The following is a 22,945-nucleotide window of genomic DNA, read 5'->3' as shown; positions in this document are numbered from 1 at the left end:
CCAGGGAAGGGAGGACTGGAACTTGGCCCTACCAGAAATCAGACCAGACCATAACAGAACCAGAATTCAAAACAGAAGCAGAATTCAAGTTCTTTGCCAGAAGGAGGTGATCGGTCTCCAATCCTCAGCTCAGGCTGAGGCACTTCAACCAGATTCCTGCATCCAGGAAGGTGGGACTGAAAAAGAAGGGTAGAATAGGAAGGGTTAAGGAGAGGAAAGAGAGAGGGAAGAGGAGAGAGGTCCATAAAGTCTCTTGTTCCTTACCTGGTTGGGACACTTTGGCCATTTGTCCGCATCAGGAGGAGACCAGGGACAAAAGGGTTTCAGTTGTGGCTGCTGAGTCTGGCCCATTGGTGCACAAGCTGGTCTCTGAATTCTCCAAGTGGTCAGGATGTTAGTCTCCATTTGCTCCAGGAAGGAGGATCCCTTCCAGGGCCTGGAATTAAGCTCTTGTCTAACCTTTGGAATTGAATTGTCCAAGGAGACATATGTGCTGACAAAGCAAGAGATTTTATTTGGAAGGTGTGCCCAAGCAGAGAGCAGTAGGGTAAGGGAACCCAGGAGAACTGCTCTGCCACATGGCTCAGGTCTCAGGTTTTATGGTGATGGGATTAGTTTCTGAGTTGTCTTTAGCCAATCATTCTGACTCAGAGTCCTTCCTGGTGGTGCCATCTTGTTCAGCCAGCAAGAAGGATTCTGGGAGGTGGTTGGTTTTGGACATGTGGTGTCACTCTTTGACCTTTCTTGAACTCTTCCAGTTGGTGATGGCTTATTAATTCCATGTGCCTCATTAGGACCTCCCGTAAAACAACTCATGCAAATGGTTACTCTGATGTCTGGCCAAGATGGGTGGTTTCAGTCAGTGTGCTTCCCCTAACACATCACGGGGTTAGGAAGATCCCCTGGAGGAGGAAATGGCAACCCACTCCAGTATTCTTGCAGAGATATTCCCACGGACAGAGAAGCCTGGTGGGCTATAGTCCATGGGGTTGCAATGGGACTAACACAACTGAGAGACTGAGCATGCATACATGCAAGCTATGGGTTAGCATAAATTTATGAAGAGGCTGGGTTATATATGCATATTCATGAAGGGGCTTGAGCAGGGGAGAGTTCAGTATAGAATTGGAGCAGGGGTTGTCAGAGTCCAGGCTTTAGTTCATTGAAATTATGAGGGGCAGAGAAGGCCAAGATCATTATTCCTTGGGTCCACGTATTAAAAAGCAGAGACACCATTTTGCTGACAAAGATCCATATAGTCAAAGCTATGTTTTTTTTCCAGTAGTCATGTACAGATGTGTGAGTTGGACCATAAAGAAGGCTGAGCACAGAAGAGTTGATGCTTTCAAATTACAGTGCTAGAGAAGACTCTTGAGAGTCCCTCGGGCAGCAAGGAGATCAAACCAGTCAATCCTAAAGGAAGTCAGTCCTGAATATTCACTGGAAGGACTGATACTGAAGCTGAAACTCCAATACTTTGGCCACCTGATGTGAAGAGCCAGCTCGTTGGAAAAGACCCTGATGATGGGAAAGATAGAGGGCAGGAGGAGAATGGGGGTGACAGAGAATAAGATGGTTGGATGGCATCACCAACTCAATGAACATACTTTGAGCAAAAGGACAGGGAGGCCTGACTGCAGTTCACGGGGCCACCAAGAGTCAGATGTGACTTAGTGTCTGAAAAATGACCAGTTGATTTAATGCTTGAGCACTGGGGGTGAGTAAAGGGTTGAATTTTACAAAACAGCTAAAAAATTCTTCAAGCTAATATTTACCATTGAAACGAAAGAAAAGTCTTTATAACTAATTCTTTCTTTGCTATTGTTACGTCTCTTTCATGAGTTATTTGTCTTGAGTCGCTTGTTCCTGCATTCTTTTGTCCCCTTAAGATCATTAATTCCTTTTCAAGGGCAAGTATTGTGGCCATACTTGCCACAATACCTGTCTGAGGGACAGATGTATATGCTCTATGTTGTAATACCAGGCAGGGGAAGCATTGCCCGGTGAGACATAATTATATCTTGGGAATAATTAGATTCTCACAATATAATTAGGCAAAGGACATATAACCGTCTTATATAATGGCCATTTAAATATACCAATTTATATAAACTTTCAACTCACGGTTGTTAACTTTCATACCTTTAACGTTTCCATTAAGAGCCCATTAATAAGCCTTCGTCTTAAAGAAGTCCTAGAAGCTTCCATTTTTATTCCTGGCTATTTTATCCCATTTGAAGTCCCCAGTGAGGGGTTGAACCAAAGGACACAGGTCCTTTTGCTAATCTTTTAACTTGATTAGTTGCCCTGTTGTCTGTTGCCCCAAGCATTTTCTGGTCAAGTATCTCAAGTGCAATTTTCCTCCAGCTTTAAAATAAGCATATCTATTTATCTATTTTTCAGTTCAGTTCAGCTGCTCAGTCATGTCTGACTCTTTGCAATCCCATGAACCACAGCATGCCAGGCCTCCCTGTCCATCACCAACTCCCAGAGTCTACCCAAACCCATGTCCATTGAGTTGGTGATGCCATCCAACCATCTCATCTTCTGTCATCCCCTTCTCCTCCGGCCCTCAGTCTTTCCCAGCATCAGGGTCTTTTCAATGAGTCAGCTATTCGCATCAGGTGGCCAAACTATTGGAATTTCAGCTTCAACATCAGTCCTAGCAATGAACACCCAGGACTGATCTCCTTTAGGCTGGACTGGTTGGATCTCCTTGCAGTCCAAGGGACTCTCAAGAGTCTTTTCCAACACCACAGTTCAAAAGCATTAATTCTATATCTATTTTTAAAATGGGGTAAAAAGAGCAGATTTGTTTGGGGCTTTTTAATGTTGGGAACAGACAGGGTCTCTCTTTGGTCCATCTAGTCTTAGATCACGCATGTTGTATCAAATCTTTTGTTTAATCCCACCAGCATCAGTTTTCTTTATCCCATTTCTTAATAGCCATCTAAAGATTTCTTTGGGCTTCCTTGATGGCTCAGTGGTAAAGAATACATCTGCTAATGAAGGAGGTGCAGGAGACACTGGTTCAGTCCCTGGGTTGGGAAGATCTCCAGAAGAAGGAAATGGCAACCCACTCCAGTACTCCTGCCTGGAGAATTCCATGGGCAGAGGACCTTGTTGGGCTACAGTCCATGGTGTTGCAAAAGAGTTGGACAAGACTTAGCTACTAAACAACAATAAAGATCTTATCTTTTTGAGTCGAGTCCCTTTAAATTTCCACCTTGTTGGGAAATGTCTAGATTTTGCCCCAGCTTCTTCTTGTTCCCTTGTTAATCAATCTGACTAATAGTTCATCTAGGGTATTAACATCTGTAACACCCATTGAAGGGAAGCCAGGACCACAAATAAACCTTTCCAAACTGTACTTTTTGCTTGTTTGTTTTAAAGTAAAGGAGCTCTTAGATGAGCCTAAAATATTTTAATCAACCTTGGCATAACCAGAGGAAAAAAACTCCTTAAAATTCTAATTTATTCAACTGGTTGCCATAAGTGTTCCTTCTAACGGTAGAGACTCTTAAAACACAGGGAGAAAAACCTTAGAAGGTCTGTTATGTTTATAAATCAAAGACTTAGGAGGAAAAATCCAAGGTGCCTCTAAAAGGCTTTTGTTCCTTTAAGGTCAGAACTCTAAAGAGATAGTTTATGAAGCTGGTTTTTCTAGCCATGATGCACAGCTAATTAGTTTTGCAGTGTCCAGTAAATAAAATCTGGCCATTTAAGGGCAATATTTCCTTTAAATTCCAATTAAGCAAGAACCTGTAAGTATAATTCTGTGGACACTTCTCCATGTCTTTCAACTGAGAATAATCTGCTGTGATGAAAAAATTAATCAACAGTCTAAGAAACAAGTGGAAAATTTTTTATTTGAGCCAGTCTGGGGATTATAACCTAGGAGACTATTTCAGAACACTCTGAGATTGTTCCACCCACAAGGTCAAAGTACAGTTATATAAGCTTTTATGACAAAGGGTTATTCGTCAAGTGAGGTATTGCTGACACTTTACACAATCCGGATCAACTCAATAAAGTGTGCGGTGAGTACAGATCATTGTGACTTGTTAGGAGAAGAGAAAGGAAGTTTATCTCCTAAAAAGTTGTGATCCTTGATATGGTAAAGAAGGAATTTTATCTCCTTAAGAAAGTGAATTTAACAGAGTACATCATGAGAAACACTGGGCTGGAAGAAGCACAAGCTGGAATCAAGATTGCCAGGAGAAATATCAATAACCTCAGATATGCAGATGACACCACCCTTATGGCAGAAAGTGAAGAGGAACTAAAAAGCCTCTTGATGAAAGTGAAAGAGGAGAGTGAAAAAGTTGGCTTAAAGCTCAACATTCAGAAAACAAAGATCATGGCATCAGGTCCCATCACTTCATGGGAAACAGATGGGGAAACAGTGGAAACAGTGTCAGACTTTATTTTTGGGGCTCGAAAATCACTGCAGATGGTGAGTGCAGCCATGAAATTAAAAGATGCTTACTCCTTGGAAGAAAAGTTATGACCAATCTAGATAGCATATTCAAAAGCAGAGACATTACTTTGCCAACAAAGATCCGTCTAGTCAAGGCTATGGTTTTTCCAGTGGTCATGTATGGATGTGAGAGTTGGACTGTGAAGAAAGCTGAGCGCTGAAGAACTGATGCTTTTGAAGTGTGGTGTTGGAGAAGACTCTTGAGAGTCCCTTGCAAGGAGATCCAACCAGTCCATTCTAAAGGAGATCAGCCCTGGCTGTTCTTTGGAAGGAATGATGCTAAAGCTGAAACTCCAGTACTTTGGCCACCTCATGCAAAGAGTTGACTCATTGGAAAAGACTCTGATGCTGGGAGGGATTGGGGGCAGGAGGAGAAGGGGACGAAAGAGGATGAGATGGCTGGATGGCATCACCAACTAGATGGACGTGAGTTTGAGTGAACTCCGGGAGTTGGTGATGCACAGGGAGGCCTGGCGTGCTGCGATTCATAGGGTCGCAAAGAGTCGGACACGACTGAGCGACTGAATTGAACTGAACTGAAGAACGTGAAAGTGTTAGTCACTGAGTTATGTCCAACTCTTTGCAACCCCATGGACTGTAGCCTGCCAGGCGCCTCTGTTCATGGAATTCTCCAGTCAAGAATACTGGAGCGGGTTGCCATGCTCTTCTCCAGGGGATCTTCACGATCCAGGGATCGAATCCAGATCTCCCACATTGCAGGCAGGTTTTTACCAAGTGAGCCACATGGCTGTCAATCTACATAGGAGGTGTGATTAATGCAGATTCTCAATTTGCAATAATGGGAAGGAGGAGACCCAAAGAGGGAAAGAACAATTTTATGTTTAAACTTTTCTCCTCTTGCCATTAAAATATGGATTTCATTTCATATCACTCAGTGTGTTTCCACTGAGCAAAATCTTCCTAGTGTATTTCACCTTAGAATTACCCAAATGCTGTTTCTTGAAACTGAGTGTTGAGAAAAACCTACACTTTCAGGAAAGAGTTTAATAGCACCAAATCAAACTTTGCATCATCACCCAATAATAGGAGATCCAATAACCTCCCCCATCTGGACTCTCTGAGGAGGCAGATGGGCAGAAAAGGTACCCAACCTCCAGTCCTTCAAAGAGTTCAGAAGGAGAGAAATCTGCTCTGGGTTCCTTCATCAGTCAACAAAAACGTATGACTGAAGAAAAAAAAACACCTCACAGTGTAAGTTGTAAGTTACATTCTGTTTGGAGACCTTACTAAAAACTATAGCTTGGGAGACATATCACAGATAGCTCTGCAGAACTGTTCCAAAGAGGTGAGGAGGGGCCACGATACATGGGAGTTTTTTCTGAAAAAAAAAAAAAAAAAGGAAACATGCAGTCAAACATCAAAGGATTATCACTAATCACAAAAACAGACATCTCAAGGTTTAGTATTTTTCTCGGGACCAGAAGGTGCAGGAGTCTGAGTGCATTAGAAGCATTCCTTTCTTATGCATCGTAATGATCTAAAGCCAGTGCCCTGTCTTTCTCCATCATGAATTCCCCTCGGGCTGCCCCCACTGGGGGCTGCCACAGTGGCTGAAGGCTTGATGGCCAGCAGCATTCATCATTTAAGAAATGACTCGCAATATTTTTTTGTCCACATGGCCTGTAAACAGTGGGTTTTAGTAAGCCAGAAAAAATTCTGGAGCCAATCTCAGATGGGATGGAGCACCAAGGGGGGGGCCTAGGGATCCAAGTCTCTGCATTAGTACTCCCGCCCAAGGGAAATTATTGATCTCCAGAGATTTTTTTTTTAACTTAAAGGAGAGACGCACTGTACCACCCTCTCCACGAGGAGGAAGTGAGGCCTGATCCTTAGCTACCAGTCACATCTCAAAACCACCCCACACACTAACTAAGGCACCACCAGGGGGACAGACACACTCTGACAATGAGGTCCCTCCAGAGGCCCAGGGTGTGAACAGCTGCACAGAGGGCTGTGTGCTGTGGAGTCAGCACCTCAGGAGGCGGGAGGGGGTGATGGGCAGAGAAGGAAGGAGTCTCAGGTCTTGATGGATCAGAAGAAGGAAGATGGGGAGAGGTGGTCAGGACACAGGAGATGAGAAACCAAGGATGACCAGAAAGGGGGCAAAGAGTGGAAAATACAGAAAAAATGAGAGAGAGGCAAAACAAGGTGTCCCCTTGCTCTGGAGACAGAACAGGAAGGAGACAAAGCAGAGCAGAAGAGGGGAAGGGAACAGAAAGGAGAGTGAGATAAAGGGGGGAGGGTGTGAGGAGGGAGCGAGGGAGCCAGGAAGACATCAGAGCTTGGTAAAGGTACCTCCTGTGAGCAGAGGTGGTCAGGAGTCCCCGGGCTGGTCCTCAGTCCCTACAGAAACTTGGTGAGCCCAGTACACCAGGTCGGCCACGTAAATCAGCAGGTTAATGGCTGTCAGGATGGCCACAGCCAGTCGCTGGTCCCAGGTGCAAACATAGTTGGTAAGTCTTTGTTGACAGCTCACATCCCTGGACCTCTCGGGCTGCCCTCCAAACTTTTCGTCAAATTGGTAGAGCACCCAGAGGACCAGAGCACCAGTGTAGAGAAGGACAGACAGCAGGCTCAGCATCAGATGGAACATGGAGGAGGAGATGGGCAGCCGGTTCTCATAGTTAGCCAGGTTCAACAGGATGGTCACGATCCCCAGGATGAAGCAGATGGAGTACACAGCCACGCACGACACCAGCAACGGATGGTCCATGTACAGGTAGGGATTGCTGATGAAGGGTAAGATGACACAGGCCACCAGTGTCTCTAGCATCTTGAGGAGGAATGGCAAGCTGCCTATATAGCCAGTGAAATCACCTGTCCGGGGCCAGCCCAAGATCCAGATTGCTTCGGTGGCATAAGACACAGTAGAAATGAAGCAGAACGCACTAGCAGCGATGGCGCGGTCCCGGGAGGGGGTGTAAGGCAAAAACTGAACATAGGTAGTGGGGTAAATGACGGAGACCAAGAGGCAGAAGAGGGCGAGGTAGCAGGCGTGGCAGAGGAGAAAATCCCCCCAAGAGAAGGAGAAGCGGTACTGCAGCTCCAGTGATTCGATTATGAGGATGATGAGGGTCACCAGGCAGCAGAAGCACAAGATAACAAAGGACCAGTTACTTGTGGGCACCGTCCAGCTGTCCAGGCTGCCCACTAGTGAGATGGCCACGCAGGTGGAGAGCAGCTGCAGCGTTCGGAGGAAGTAGCCCATGATGGCCCAGAAGTCCAGGCCTCAGGACGATTACGTGGAGGTTGCGATGTTCATGCAGGACACCTTCGCTAGTATGAGAGCGGTCTTGACTGAGGACCCACCGGAGAAAGATCCAGCTTCAGAGGCAGATTAAGTCAGACATCTGGAAAAGGCTCAGGGCCCTATGATGGCTGAGGCTCAGGGTCTGTGGAGTTGGAACCAATGGCTCAGACACTCGGGTAATAGCACAGCCGCTCCAGAATGGTTCTCCCCACCCATCACCCTTGGCCTTGTCAGGAGAATTGTGTTATCTCACAGCTAGGTTGGGTCTGGCCTCAAACCATGAACATATTTTTGCCCTTTGCACTGGGTCATTATCTACAGGAACACAGAGTAGGATGGCCCTTATCTGACATCCCAAGGCTTTCAGGCTCTGAAAATTGGAAAGTATAAAAAAAAATTCATTTGCTAACAGAATTTGACCTAAACAGACATGAGATAATTAGTGGTCTTTATTTCACTTAGTGTGCAAGCTCAAAAGTGAAGTTGCATAAATATTAATGGATTTGATTACAAAGAGCTTCTGGTGTTACGTCATATAGAGTAGATGTGTATCAGGTTGCTTGTCTGGGGCTGAAAAATTCTCACTTCTAGGCCTTATCTTTATTCTGACTCTGAGTATTCAGGAAAGAGACTGTGGATTGTACTGCTAACCTCATTTTACAGATGAGAACACTAAGGCTGGAGCAATCAAGTGTCTTACATAAGGTGGCATGGCTAGGAAGTGGGACCCCACATGAAAATGCCAACGTGGGTTTGAGCACTTTGCTCTATAGCCCACATGTCAGCAGGGCCTGAGGGTGGCAGCCCAGGACCAAGTCTCCGGTCTCTGGGACCCAGGACATCCCTTCAGGGCCACGGGCTTCTTCTATAGCAACCTGAAGATACACACGTCCCGGCCTGCCCTCCCCACAGCCATCACTAGAAGGAGCTGCCATCTGAGGGGACGCAGCCCCATCCGGAGGAGGGCAGCTTCAGGGGTGAACAGGGAGGAGCCATGGGGTGAGAGCAAGGCCGTGGGGATGAGATGACGTGGGAAGTGGAAGCTGTTGTTCAATCTCCTCCCCAAATTCTGCTTTAACATGTGACCCTTCTCCACTGGGGAGGGAGACTCTGACTGAGCATGACTCCAAGGCAAGCATCATGGAGGAATAACAGAATAAATTAACATACCATTTGGCTCTGAAGCTCCAAAGCTGCCATCTAGGTGGGAGTCTGGAAAGATCTAGGAGTAGTCCCACCTGAGTGAGGATTTTCCTGGCCTGGGAGACTAGTTAGCAGCTTCCAAACTTGGAAGAAGGGATTGGAAATGAACAAGGATGCTGTGTCTGTTGTTGATGGGGAGCCTTTCAGGGCATCCCAGGGAGGGGGTGGGGATGGACGGATGATCGGCCCCCTTTTAAGGGCAGGAGCTGAGAGAGGAGGCCCCTGCAGGACCCCTGGGAGGGGACAACCCTGAGGATGCTCCTGGGACTGGGATGGGGGCGGGGGGCAGAGTGGAGATGACTGGGGGGATCCCAGGGTCCTAGTGGCCCTGACGCAGCCCAGTAGATGTCTTCTGACCCAGAAGGGATGCAGGCATGGAGCCAACCTTCCCACAGAGTAGGGGCCTGGGCTGGAACTGAGTCAGGAGAACAGGGGCCTGAAGGGGTTTCAGGGCTGTGACAGGGACACGTGGCCAGCGTGGCAGGGACCCTGGAGACCATGGAATTGCCCAGGTCACCTGCCCAAGACAGTCCCGCCACCCAGGGCTACAGTCCTGCTCACACAGAGGCTCCTCCAGGGTCCAGTGTATGGGGAGTGCGGCCCCTCCCAGCCCGCCCCCTCCTCAGGGACAGCTGCCCTGTTTCCAAGGGACTATTTGCTGAGAGGCCCCCAGGGCGGAAGGGCCAGCACCCTGAGCCCCAGCCAGCCTCCTGCCATCAGAGGATTATTATATCACCTTTGCTGATAATAAACCCTGGGACAAGCTGAGGCTGAAAGAGAAACACGGAGCAAACCTGAGAACCTCCCTGGACTTACAAAGCTCCTTGAGCCCCAATTGCCAGTGGAGCCCTGGGGCCTGCGGGCCTCCCAGTGGGCACTGCAAGGTGGGGAGGGGCACTGGGGTGAGGGAATATGGAGGTGTCGTGCTGTCTGTTTCCCAGTTGCTCCCCCACCAACATCCCCAAAGTCACCCTGATTCCACCTAAGGTTAAATGACAGCTTTGGATCCATTTGATGGCATAGGGGAGGACTTGGGCAGGAGAGGCATGGGGGTTCCAGCTGTGTGACCCTGGGTAAGGCCTGTGCCCTCTCTGGGCCTCATGTCCCTCGACTGGAAAGAAGAGCTTTGCCTTAGTCTCCCAGAAGCCCCTCTTCCACTCTAATCTCTGAGCCTGGACATGGTGCCCCGGTCAGAGCAGAGCCTGGATGTGGCTGAGCCCTGCCTGCCCAACTCCAGGCATGTGGACTGGAAGACGGTGAGCTGGGATGGTCATGGCTAGGACAGAGGAAGGAAGGAAGAGGTGCCAGAAGGACAGAGAAGGTGGAGGGGAGATGGACACTCAGTTACCAGAAGGCTCTGGACTTTTGGCAGACATTTCAGAGTTGGATGATTTGGGGCAAGTTGCTCATTAGAACCTCAGTTTCCCCATCTGTGCAATGGGCTTAATCCCTACTTTGTATCAGTTAAATGAATAAAAGCACATGAAGGGCTCATTAGAAGGCCTGTCACATGGCACACTCAATCCCTGCCAGCTACCTGTGCCCTTCCCCGTGCCCCTCACAGAGGACCCAGAAGGCCCTGGCCCTCTTTGGACATCAGCACAGGCAAGCTTGATTTGCTCCAGCTCAGGGGCTGCAATCCTGTTTGTACTCAAGGTGGCTGGTACCTGTGTTTGGTTTCCCTTCACAGTATTTTCTGTGTCTATCAGATGGTATAGAATTGATGCTATGTTTCCCTTACATGTTTAACTGCACAGTGTTTTAATTTCAAAGAATATCTGTATTTCTGGCTCCCTTTGAAGTCTCAGGATTCTCAGGGGATTCTCAGCAAATGAGGAAAAGATGGGAGGAAAATCAGGTCTCAGCTGAGCCAGGGGAACCAGTGCACAGGGCTGGCTTTGGCTTTCGAAACACCTGTAAGTCCTTTGGCAGAATGAACTACGACACAGGGATGGGATCCCTTCCTGCCACCTAACCCTGGAGGCATCGAGGGAAATCTGGGGTGTCTGGAAAGGACCATCGACAGTGGTCCTGCCTCGCTAAGCTCACCCGGGTTACCTCTGACTCAGACCTGTTTGCTGGTAGAATAAGGGGATTGGAAGGGCTGCCTGCTCTTTCCACACCCGGTAGCCTTCCCTCTCACCTTCTCCACCCCCAGCCCTGCCCAACGGAGAAAAGACCTTCTATTCAGGGTCAGGATTCTCCATTTTCACCTGCTTCCTCTCTTCATGTTCACACCCTGCCCTGCTCCCCCGCGCCCTGCCCTATCCGAAGGCCCGCTGTCTCTGAAGGTGAGAATCCAGGCGGTCTGGTTCCAGGAGTGGTAGGAACGCTGCCCGCTTCCTGCCCAGTCTGCCATGGGCACCATGGCCAAGAAACTTACTCACTCAGGGCACAGTTTCTCCTCTTCATGGAAAAAGCATGTGCTTTCCCTGCTGGAGGATGAGAGGGTTTGAGTAGCTTTGCTGAAACATGGCGGGAAAGGCAAACTCTAGCCTGGCCCAGCACCCTGAGTTCAGGGGATGTGCCGTGTCTCCTGGTAAAACCGCTGGCCTCTGTTGCCAGGTGCTGAGGGCAAGACCTGGCGGGCAGAGGCTGGGGGCCAGGCCCCACTCAGTGGTTGCAGGGCTGGGAGGTCCTGAGTTCTAGCCCCACTGAGGTCCTAGTTCCTGATCTGTAGACTGGAGATTATAATAACCCTCCCAGGGCTGGTATGAGGGTCAGAGACGAAGAAGTGAAGGGCTGGTCCCAGAAGGGTGGCATGAAAGGCCGTCCATCCTCTCACCTGCAGTCCTGCCATTGGCTCCTAGCTGCTCTCTCTATTTCCACTCTTTCCCTCAATGTCTGCTTGGGCTGAACTCAAACTGAAACACCTTTGACAGCTTCTTTGTAACCTGAGGATGAAAAATAAACTGCAAAATGTCATCTCCAGAGTCCTGCAAGCTCAGACCCCTTTCTACCTCTCCAGCCTCTTCACCTTCCTCCAGCCACTGAAAATTTCTTCCAGTTCCTCTTGGTCATCACAGGGCCTTTCCCCTGATATGTCTACATGCTCCCCAGTCCTGAACTGAGACCAGGGCTCTGTCTGGCACACGGTAGTCCTGTGCCCAGTCAATGCCACTCTAAACCTCAGTTTGTTCATCCAGAAAATGGAGATAATAGCTCCTGCTTTTAGTCATAAAGGCTTTGGATTACACCCCACAGAGAACATTTCTGGCAAAGTTCAGCTGGTAAGGAATCCGCCTGCAATGCAGGAGACTCCAGTTCAATTCCTGGGTCAGGAAGATCCCCTGGAGAAGGGATAGGCTACCCACTATCATATTCTTAGGCTTCCCTGGTGGCCCAGATGGTAAAAAATCTGCCAGTAATGTGGGAGACCTGGGTTCAATCCCTGGGCTGGGAATATCCCTTCGAAAAGGGAACGGCTACCCTCCCCAGTATTTTTGTTGGGGAATTCCATGAACACAGGAGCCTGGCAGGCTATACAGTCCATGGGGTCACAAAGAGTCAGACATGACTGAGCGACTTTCACTTCACTTCACTTCAAGCAGAGAACAACTGTACTAGAAGGAGGCAGGGTAGCTTGGAGAGCTACTAGGGAGGGGCCAGCCTGGGAACAGGCTTAGATCAGGATGGGGGGAGCTGAGCAGCAAGGGCACAGCCAGGGCAGCTGGTCCAGGCACTCGTGGCCATTGTAAGCACACACTGGACTCTACTGCAGATCAGAAGGAAATCTGATCTGACCTGGTGTGTTTCAACTGCTCCTTAGGTGTGTGTGCAGGCCCCTCTTGTGCAGCTGGTCAAATATTTATCTGGCCTTTAAGTTTCTTATTAGGGTGAGGCCTAGTTGCTCACCGCGACTCACAGGAGAGGGACATCCTCAAATAGGGCAAGCAGTTCAGGTTGTCAATGAATCCATGCAGGGAGGTATTCATCACACAAGACCGTGGGGGTGCTTGGGAGAATTAAGTGAGATTACACACAAATCACTGATTCTCAGACATTTCCCCTAAAGGCAGAAGGGATGGAATGTGTCCAGAGTGGGAGGTCCAGGCAGGACCCTGGGGCTGTAATCCTGTGCTGTAGTCAGCAAGTGTCTGCCGTGTGCCAGGCCCTCTTCTCAGTTCAGGGACTACCACAATGAACAAAGGACAGAACACCCCTGCTCAGTGGATCTGTATTCTAGGGTTTATCTTTGAAGCCTCCTGTTTTCCTTGAAAGTCAGTTCAGAGTTCTGCATTCTATTTTGTAATAGGGCCATAATGTCAATAAAATACCCATAACATGTCAGGCTCGTTTCAGTACAAAAGTTATGAATGGTCTGGTGCCTACACTGCCCTATTTGTTTGAAGATACAGAAATCTGCGTCTTGTTGTGCCTATATTTGAGCAAGTTCTGGTGGACACTCCTCCTCTGGGTGGAGGAGAAAACTGGGTCCTTTGGGAGTGGGGCAGAGTGTAAGAGAGATGATGGAGGCATCTGGGACCATGTTGGTAGTTTGAGTCAGTGTGCTTCCCCTAACAGTGCCAGCCTCCTTTGGGAGAGCGGAGAATTGAGGGAATTCTCTGAGGCCACAGACCTCCTGCTTGATCACACCCGACTCTGTGGCTCGACTCTGGAACTCCAGACTATTGCAGAGAATGGGAGAGAGGTTGCCCTTTGCAGCTGCCAAGGTCTCTTACGCCTTGAGGACAACTTTTTATTCTCTTGTCTGTGCCAGCCTGACCTTCCACTCACAGAAACACTAAATATTGGAGGATCAGGAGGAGGGCGTGTGGTGTGTTGTGACCCACCAGCATTTTGGTAAATCCCCCGAGGTGCACCTCAAGGCCTCTTGATGTTTTCTGTTTGGGGGACTGATGGAGTTCCAGTTTTGGGGTTTCTCCCTATGGAAAGGCGCTGCTTTGGAGAAGTGTCCCAGGCTTGGTGGGACTTAGAAGTCACGTCTGGGGCAGTCTTGCCATTTGTGTTTTAAATTTCCTGGCATCTCTTTGCCATTTGCTTTGTTTTTGGTGACTTCCTGTTAGTGTGGTTTGGTTTGGCTTGTTTACTTGAGTTTGGGAGCACAGACTTCTGACACTAACTGCTTAAGCTAGAATGGAAGCGCTTCCTCTAAAGTTCCGTCTCAGAGTCCCCCAGGGAAAATCCTAGAAACAACAGAGAGAATCCCTCTTGGCTCATTAACTTTAAGGTAGTATAGTAATATCAAATCTTATTTTAATCAAAGAAATGTCCATTCTATTTATCCTATTCCAAATAACAATCCAAAGATTTTTTTTTTACATTTATTTAGTTAAGGTAAATCCTTTTTTAAAAGAATCTGCCTCAGTGAAATGTGCTTAGTGGCTCAGTTGTGTCTGACTCTTTGTGACCCCATGGACTGTAGCCCTCCAGGCTCCAGGGAAAATCCTAGGGGACTGGTCAACCTGTAACTTATGACAAGAATTTACTTAAGTGGAAGTTAAAGATGATCACATGTAAAAAATATTTTTCTTCCCCCAGAAAGCTCTTTTTTTTTTTTTTTACTTGTGTAATTAAATAAGATGATGTGGGGAGGGGGCAGGCTGGAAGCTGGCTTGGTAATTTTAAACAAAGACCTCCTGGGGAAAACTTACTTTTCTATGTGTTTTTGAGATGTAAACATTCTATCTGACATTCCTTAGTTGTTCTGTTGTGTGTTTGTTCGAGTTAGGCCTATAAGAGGTCCTTTTATAATTTATTAGTGCCCAAGTGATGGATATTTCTAAAATTAAAGAAACTAACAAATTATGAAATCTAGAGTGCTCTCATTGTAAACAACTCTTTTTTTCCTGTACCTATCTAACCAAAGTTAAGTTAACCTGAAAACAAGAAAAGCTAGTTTGGGAAACGTCCTTATTCCCCTCAATGTCTCTTACAGATGCTAATAAGAACAATTAAGAATAACTCCAGAAAAAAATTTGGAAAGAAAATGTAGCTATTATTTCAATGACTGGAAGAGGACACAGCAACCCACTCCAGCATTCTTGCTTAGAGAATCCCACGGACAGAGGAGCCTGGAGGGCTACAGTCCATGGGGTCTCAGAGTCAGACAGGACTGAACGACTAAGCACATTTCATTGAGGCAGATTCTCTTAAAAAAGGATTTGCCTTGACTAAATAAATGTAAAAAAATCTTTGGATGGTTATTTGGAATTGGATAAATAGAATGGACATTTATTTGATTAAAAAAAGATTTTATATTACTACACTACACTACCTTGGAGAAGGAAATGGCAACCCACTCCAGTACTCTTGCCTGGAGAATCCCATGGATGGAGGAGCTTGGTGGGCTACAGTCCATGGGTCGCAAAGAGTCGGACACAACTGAGCGACTTCACTTTCACTTTCACTTTCACTACCTTAAAGTTAATGAGCCAAGAGGGATTCTCTCTGCTGATTTTCAGTCCCTCAGTCATATCCGACTCTTTGAGACCCCATGAACTGCAGATATGTGATGAGTTCTCTCACATCACTACATGACTACTGGAAACACCATAGCTTTGACTATCTGGACTGTAGGGGGAGTTTGTAATTTCCTCAGTTCTGTCTTGCTGCAGCAAAAAATTGAAGCAACAGACAGATCAGTGTTACAGCTCAGTTTTATTTGGCAAGCAACAAAAAATACATCCTTGAGGCATGAGGGCGAGCTGACCCAAAAGACTAGAAGAGAAGAGAGGCCCCTGGGTCAGTTTTGGCTCCTCTTTTTGTATGTTTTCCTCCTTCCCCTGAGCCTGCCCTGTGTAAACTGGGCTAGCCAGGAAGACTGTTTTACCTGAGGTCCTCACTCCACTCCCTGCACCTCCTTTGTTCTACTTTTGTGGGCTTTTTCCTTCTTTGTCTTTTAGCCACCACCATTCTGGACTTCTTTTTCCCATTCTAACTACCTAACAGGACGTTTGTCGGCAAAGCAATGTCTCTGCTTTTTAATACACTGTCTAGTTTTATCATAGCTTTTCTTCCAAGGAGCTAGTGTCTTTTACTTTCATGGCTACAGCCACCATCTTCAGTGATTTTGGAGCCAAGAAAATAAAGTTTGTCACTATTTCTATTTTTTCCCCTCTATTTGCCATGCAGTGATGGGATCAGATGCCATGATCTTAGTTTTTTGGATGTTGAGTTTTAAGCCAGCTTTTTCACTCTCCTTTTTCATCTTCATTAAGAGACTTAGTTCCTCTTTGCTTTTTGTCATTAGGATGGTGTCATCTGCATATCTGAGGTTATTGATATTTCTCACAGCAATCTTGATTCCATCATGTGCTTCATCCAGCCTGGCATTTCACATTATATACTCTGCATAGAGCACATTTTTCTGTCTTCTGACTGGTGGGATTTGAGCTCTCATTTGAGTTGTCATTTTGATCTTCATTCCAAGTAATTAGATCCTGACTATCGTCTTCTGTGGTGGAGATTTGGTGTTTTGTTTTGCTTTCATCTCAAATTGTATGAGGAAAATTTATCTGTGGCAAGTGGCTTCTAGAAAGTTCATTGTGTTTGGAATTCATTGCAAAAATACCTTCCCTTGGACATTTCTTGAGGTGAGCTGTCATGAACAGTCCACCAGGCTTTCTGAACTGGAGATGCCAATAAGCACCCGTGGTCAAGTTGAAGTTAGAAGAAAAGTCCACAAGGGCAGCCATTTCTCATGCCCACCTCTGGACTCTCCAGTGACAAGTGCCTAGGGAAATTTGGCTTCCTGGGATGTAAATTAGAGTGGACTGTGCCTGACCAAACACTCAAGGACTCGCGGTTCAGTACTTCCTCCCCCTAAAACTTCACAGTCCTCCGTTCCACTGTCCCATCCCGGGCCATAGCATCCTGCTGAGGGTGCTGAGGTGCCTAGGAGGGAGTGCTCTCAGGAAGGAGGCTTGAGTTGGCAACCTCAGCACCAGGAGACATGGTGGCTGGGTGTCTGTTGCCCCCAAGGTCCTTGAGCCCTTGATCCCATTTAGGACTCTGGTCCCAGCCAGAACACAGCAGACAATAGGTCTTTAAAAAGTGTTAACCGAAGGGCACCGTGCCAGGCTGTGTGGACCCCACCCCAGTCCAGCAGTGGGACCCAAGCCTGCAAAGCCTCCAGGGATGGGACAGCATCCCACGTCAGGGAGGCTGGAGATAATAGAGTAGGCATCGCTTTTCTTTCCTTTTCTTCAACATCTTGTTGATGCTCCCTTGCAGTATTGTTGATCTGCAATATGACTGATGTCAGTATACAGCCGCCTGCTTCAGGCGGGACGTATCCATGGAGTATATTTGTTGTTTTCTGAATTCTTTTGCCATGGAGATTATTGCAGAAGGTCAAGAAAGATGCTGAGCATCAGGTCCTTGGGGATTATCTATTTCCCATGCAGTTTTCTGTGTATATGAGGAAGGAAGGAAGGAGATAATCCTTGTGGAGTATCTCTTCAGTTCAGTTCAGTTCAGTTCATTTCAGTCGCTCAATCGTGTCCGACTCTTTGCAACCCCATGAGTCGCAGCATGCCAGGCCTCCCTGTTCATCACCATCTCTCGGAGTTCACTCAGACTCACGTCCATCGAGTGCGTGATGCCATCCAGCCATCTCATCCTCAGTCATCCCCTTCTCCTCCTGCCCCCAATCCCTCCCAGCATCAGAGTCTTTTCCAATGAGTCAAGTATCTCTTAGAGACAAACATTTATGTGTATAGGTCAGATAGAGATTTCTATGTGTATTCGGAAGGAAAGAAGGAAGGAAGCTGATAATCCTTATGGATTACTGATTACAGATACAGATTCGTATCTGTGTTAGACAATAACGGGAGAAGTTTGAACCTTCAAACAGTGCTAGGAGGAGTGTGAAATGGTGCTGCCGTTTTGGAGAACAGTCTGGCAGCTCCTCAGGTTGTCAAACTTGGTCACCACATGACCCTGCAATTCCACTCTTACATATAAACCCGAACACCTGCGCACGCATGTGCACAGCAGCACAATTTCCAACAGCCAAAAGGGGGGACCACCCAAATGACCATCAACAAGCGATCAGAGAACAGATACTCACAATGGGGTCCATCCACACAGTGGAATATGACTCAGCCATGAAAAGGAGCGAAGCTCGGCCACAGGCTACAGTGTGGATGGACCTGGAACACATGATACTCAGTGAGAGAAGCAGACAGAGAAGGACGCACAGCACATGACTCCATTATAGGAAATGTCCCGGACAGGCAAATCCACAGAGTGAAAGTGGGCTTGTGGTGGCTAGGGGATGGGGAGGGGGTGGATGGATGGATGATGGATGATGGATGGGTGAATGGATGGATGATGGATGATGGATGGGTGAATGGATGGACGGATGATGGATGATGGATGATGGGTAGATGGATGGGTGGATGGATGGATGATGGATGATGGATTGATGGGTGGATGGATGTGTGGATGGGTGGATGGATGGGAGAAGGGGTAAACAGAATGTGGTCCACTCACACAGTGGACTATGACTCGGCCATGAAAAGGAGTGAAGCTCTGACATGGGCTACAGTGTGGATGAACGTGAACACACACTGCTCAGCAGGAGAAGCAGACACAGAAGGACGCACTGTCTTGGGCCGCCATAGCAAAACAGAAGGCTGGGGGCTTCAGCAACAGGAACGCATTTCCTACAGCTCTGGAGCCCAGACGTCTGAGATCAGGGCGTCAGGATGGTCAGGTTCTGGTGAAGCTCTGTTCTTGGTGGGGGCCGGGGTCTTCACTACGTCCTTACATGGAGGAAGGGCTGAGGAGGCCTCTTGGGGGTCTCTTTCATAAGAGCACTAATCCCATTCATGGGGTCTCCACTCTCACGACCTCATCACCTCCTCAAGGCCCCCCCACTCACACCATCACCTTGGGGGTTAGGTTTCAACATGTGCATTTTGAGGGGGACGCCAACATACAGCCCAGAATAATCACAAATTATATGACTGCATTTATAATAAACATCCAGAACAGGCAAATCCAGAGACAGGGAGTGGGTGAGTGGGGCCAGGCTCTAGGGGAGGGGAACGGCAAGGGGAGGACCTGAATAAACCCTGCACCTTAGGATGCTCAGGATAAGCCAGTTCTGACTCCATGTTGGAACTGTGTCTTTGACTTGCTCTCTGTAACTTCTGTTACTATAATCATACATAAGGGCCTGCCTCAGAGAATCTTGCCCCTCTGCCTGACTGTTAAAGTGCCTTTGTTCAGAACCCTGTCCACCTGTGGATGGCAGGAAGGAAGAGATTAACATATCCCCTGCCTGAGGCTTGGTGTTCTCCAAGATATTTGCAAGATTTAAGGCCTTTTTAGTTTTTTTCCTCACATCCTCCTCCTCTAATTCATAAAAGAACCTGGCATCCAGACCCTGACAAGATGGTTATTTGGAGATGTTGATCGGCTGTCATTTTGGTCAGCCAGCCCTTAGGATACAGTTGTATTTCTAGTCTCCACACCTCGTGTCATGCGGCGAGCATATGCGGCGAGCATAGCAAGCTTGGACCCCTGCCCCTGCACCTGACCTCTGTCCTCAGCTGATTTTAATCTGCATCCTAAGCAGCTCTGTGCCAGCTGCAAAGAGAGGGAGCCTGTTCACAGGGCCCTCCCAGGGCACGGGGCTCACATGGGGAGACCCCTCCCAGGGCAGGGGGCCCGTCTGGGCAGGGCTCAGCACACAGGTAGCCTGCATGGAACCCTCATTGCAGAGCAATGACAGGTGAGCTCTTTACTACTGAGCAATAATAAGGCGGAATAGCCCTCTTCCTGGTCAGAGCTGGCCCTGAAAACCTCAGAGCAGGACCTGGACTAACAAACAGCCACTCCTGGGCAGGTCAGTGACCCTGGGCTTCAGCCTGTGTGGCCTCCTTTCGGCAGGTCTTCCAGAGGTTCCACTGCACCCGGGGGCTCCTGTCTCCACCCACCACCCCCCCTCTCCCTGACTCATGGGCTCCACTTTTTAGGAGAAGATCTTGAAATTCTCTCCCACTCGTGGGCCAGATGAAATGATTAGAAATCAAACAAGAGCCACAGCCCCATGTCCATCTTGACCCTCAGGCCCACACCTGTTCCTTGCACCTGTCAGGCACAACAAGACCCATTTTCTGCAACTGTGAGCCCCTGGTGGGTGAGGACTGGCTGACTGGATGAGTCGGCCAGCCCTTCCCAGCAACGCCTGGGCTGAGGTCTTTATAAACAACCCCCTCCAGGCAGTGGGGCTTCTCTGGTGGCTCGGCTGGTAAGTGAGATAACCTGCAATGCATGAGACGCGAGTTGGATCTCTGGCTCAGAAAGATCCCCTGGAGAAAGAAATAGCAACCCAGTCCAGTATTCCTGCCTGAGAAATCCCATGGACAGAGGCGCCTGGCAGGCTACAGTCCATGAGGTCACAAGAATCTGACGTGACTTAGCAGCTAAACCACCACCACTTCCCTAGTAGCTCAGCTGGTAAAGAATCCGCATGCAAGACAGGAGGTCTGGGTTCAGCCCTATGGTTGGGAAGATCCCCTGTAGAAGGGAACTGCTACCCACTCCAGTATGGGTAGCCTGGAGAATTCCATGGACTGTATAGTCCCTGGGGTCACAAAGAGTCAGACACAACTGAGCAACTTTCACTTGGAAAAAACCACCCCCTCCAGGCAGCAAGAATGCCTGAAGCGGTATCTAACACCATCTTCTCTGCCCCTCAGGAGCATAGCTGGTCTGGTGAGAAGGAGTGAGGGGTCACACATCGTGGGCTGATTTCTTATTTGGGATTTCTTTTTCATTGTTCTAAGAGCTGGGTCCCAAAAGAACTTGCTGTGATGAATGTCAAAGCTTCTATTGCCTATATTTTCCTCTATAATTTCATAGTATCTGACCTTACAATTAGATCTTTATCTTGAATCTGTTGCTAAGTCGTGTCCAGCTCTTTTGTATTCCCATGGGCCATAGCCTGGCAGGCTCCTCTGTCCATGGGATTTCTCAGGCAAGAATACTAGAGTGGGTTGCCATTCTCTTCTCCAGGGAATCTTCCTGACCCGTGGATCAAACCCGATTTTGTTGCATTGACAGGTGAGCTCTTTACTACTGAGCAATAATAAGGCGGAATCTTTATCTTTGTTGTCGTTCAGTTACTCAGTTGTGTCTGACTCTTTGCAACAACACGGGCTGCAACATGCCAGGCTTCTCTGTCCATCACCATCTTCTGGAGTTTTCTCAAACTCATGTCCATCAAGTCGGTGATTCCACTAACCATCTTGTCCTCTATTAACCCCCTCTTCTCCTGCTTTCAATCTTTCCCAGGGTCTTTTCCAATGAGTCAGCTCTTTACATCAGGTGACCAAAGTATTGGAGCTTCAGTTTCAGCATCAGTCCTTCCAATGAATATTCAGAACTGATTTCCTTTAGGATTGGCTGGCTTGATCTCCTTGCAGTCCAAAGGACTCTCTCAAGAGTCTTCTACAACAGTTCAAAAGCATCAGTTTTTCAGGGCTCAGCTTACTTTATGGTTGAACTCTCACATCTATACATGACTACTGGAAAAACCATAGCTTTGACTAGATGGACCTTTGTCAGCAAAGTGATGTCTCTGCTCCTTAATGTTATCATTATACTGCTGCCTTCTTCAGTTATGACACACACACACAGCATATCTCTTTCCCTGGATTCTTTTACCACAGAGGAATTGCAGAAGGTCTAGCAAAGTTCCCTGTGCTGAACGTCAGGTCTTTGTGGAGTATCTGTTAGAGATACAGATTTCTGTGTATATGTTAAAGATACAGATTTTGGTATATATGTTAGACATGCAGGCTTTTGTTTATATCTGGAGGAAGCAAGGAAGGAGACAATCTTGCAGACTATCTATTACAGACATAGATTTCTGTTTATGTTGGTGATACAGATTTCTGTGTAATCTTACAGATTCTGAAATTTTTGCATTTGTGGGAGGAAAGTAATAAAGAAGTGAAAGTGTTATTTGCTCTGTCGTGTCCAGCTCTTTGCCACCCCATGGACTGCCACCCCTGCCAGGCTCCTCTCCATGGAATTCTCCAGGCAAGAATACTGGAGTGAGTAGCCATTACCTTCTCCAGGGGATCTTCCCAACCCAGGGATCAAAGCCAGGTCCCCTGCATCGCAGGTAGATTCTTTACTGCCTGAGCCAGCAGGGAAGCCCATTTCTGGGAGGAAAGGGCAAGGAGAAGAAAGGAGGTGCTCCTTTTGGATTATCTGTTTTAGATACAGATTTCTGTGTGTGTGTAGGTCCCGACCTCCTAATTCATCCTTGCTCTTTCAACTGTTTTGGAACCCTCTGTCTGTGTTGGAATCCTCAGCGTCTCTTTTTGTGTTGTAAATTAGTCTGTCTACTTCCTGTTAAGTTTTGCCTAGTATTCACATCATATGCTCTTTTCTCCCTCTGCCTGCCTGACTGGTGTTGACCCTCCACCGTCCACCCTTGCGGTGACCCGTGGATAATCTCATAGTTGCAGCGGCGGTTCTCATGGCTGAGCTGCGGTCCGCTGTGTGTACGCAGCACGTCTTCTTTGAGCCTTAATGTGTCGGTAGGCGTTCTGCTGGATCTGTGTCTTGGCTACTGTAAGCAGTGCTGCAGTGAGTGTTGGGTGCGTGTGGGTTTTCGAATGATGGTTTTCTCGGGATATAGGCCAGGTGTGGGAACATCAGATCCTAGGCTTAGCTTTCTGGAAAGTGTTTTTTTTTCCCCCTGACACAGGGAGGCTGTCCTTTCCAGCGGCTGTTGCCAATGTCCATTCCCACGTACTGGGCAGGTGGGCTCTCTCCTCCCGGCTCGCTCCTGCATTGCTGCTTGTCACATGTGAGAATGGCCTTTCCGAGCGGTGGGATTCGATTTGTCATTGTCACTTCGATTTGCATCCTCCTGAAATAATTAGGGATGTTCAGAATCAACCTGTTGTAGGGTGGGAATTTATTTCCCCCCTTTATACTTTTCTTTAAAGGGTGTCAGGAAAATTTACCTGTTGCAATTGGCTTCTTGAACATCGGTTGTG

At 47.7% G+C, this 22,945-nt stretch overlaps 1 protein-coding gene across 1 annotated transcript in view; it reads right to left on the bottom strand.

Moving 5' to 3' along the window:
* Positions 6,816 to 22,945, bottom strand: part of LOC102180801 (myeloid-associated differentiation marker-like) — a 31,388-nt gene continuing 15,258 nt past the window's right edge. Inside the window, exons 4-6 of the mRNA XM_005695022.3 lie at positions 9,771 to 9,831; positions 8,741 to 8,794; positions 6,816 to 7,699 (exon numbers count right to left, since the gene is read on the bottom strand). Of these exons, the coding sequence (XP_005695079.3) occupies positions 6,816 to 7,699; positions 8,741 to 8,794; positions 9,771 to 9,831 (999 nt within the window). The remainder of the gene's footprint in view (positions 7,700 to 8,740; positions 8,795 to 9,770; positions 9,832 to 22,945) is intronic.

The sequence above is a fragment of the Capra hircus genome, chromosome 21 (genome assembly GCF_001704415.2).
Source record: "Capra hircus breed San Clemente chromosome 21, ASM170441v1, whole genome shotgun sequence".
Classification (NCBI taxonomy): Eukaryota; Metazoa; Chordata; class Mammalia; order Artiodactyla; family Bovidae; genus Capra; species Capra hircus.
The sequence above is the reverse complement of the archived record's forward strand: the minus strand, read 5'-3'. Positions and strand labels throughout refer to the sequence as shown.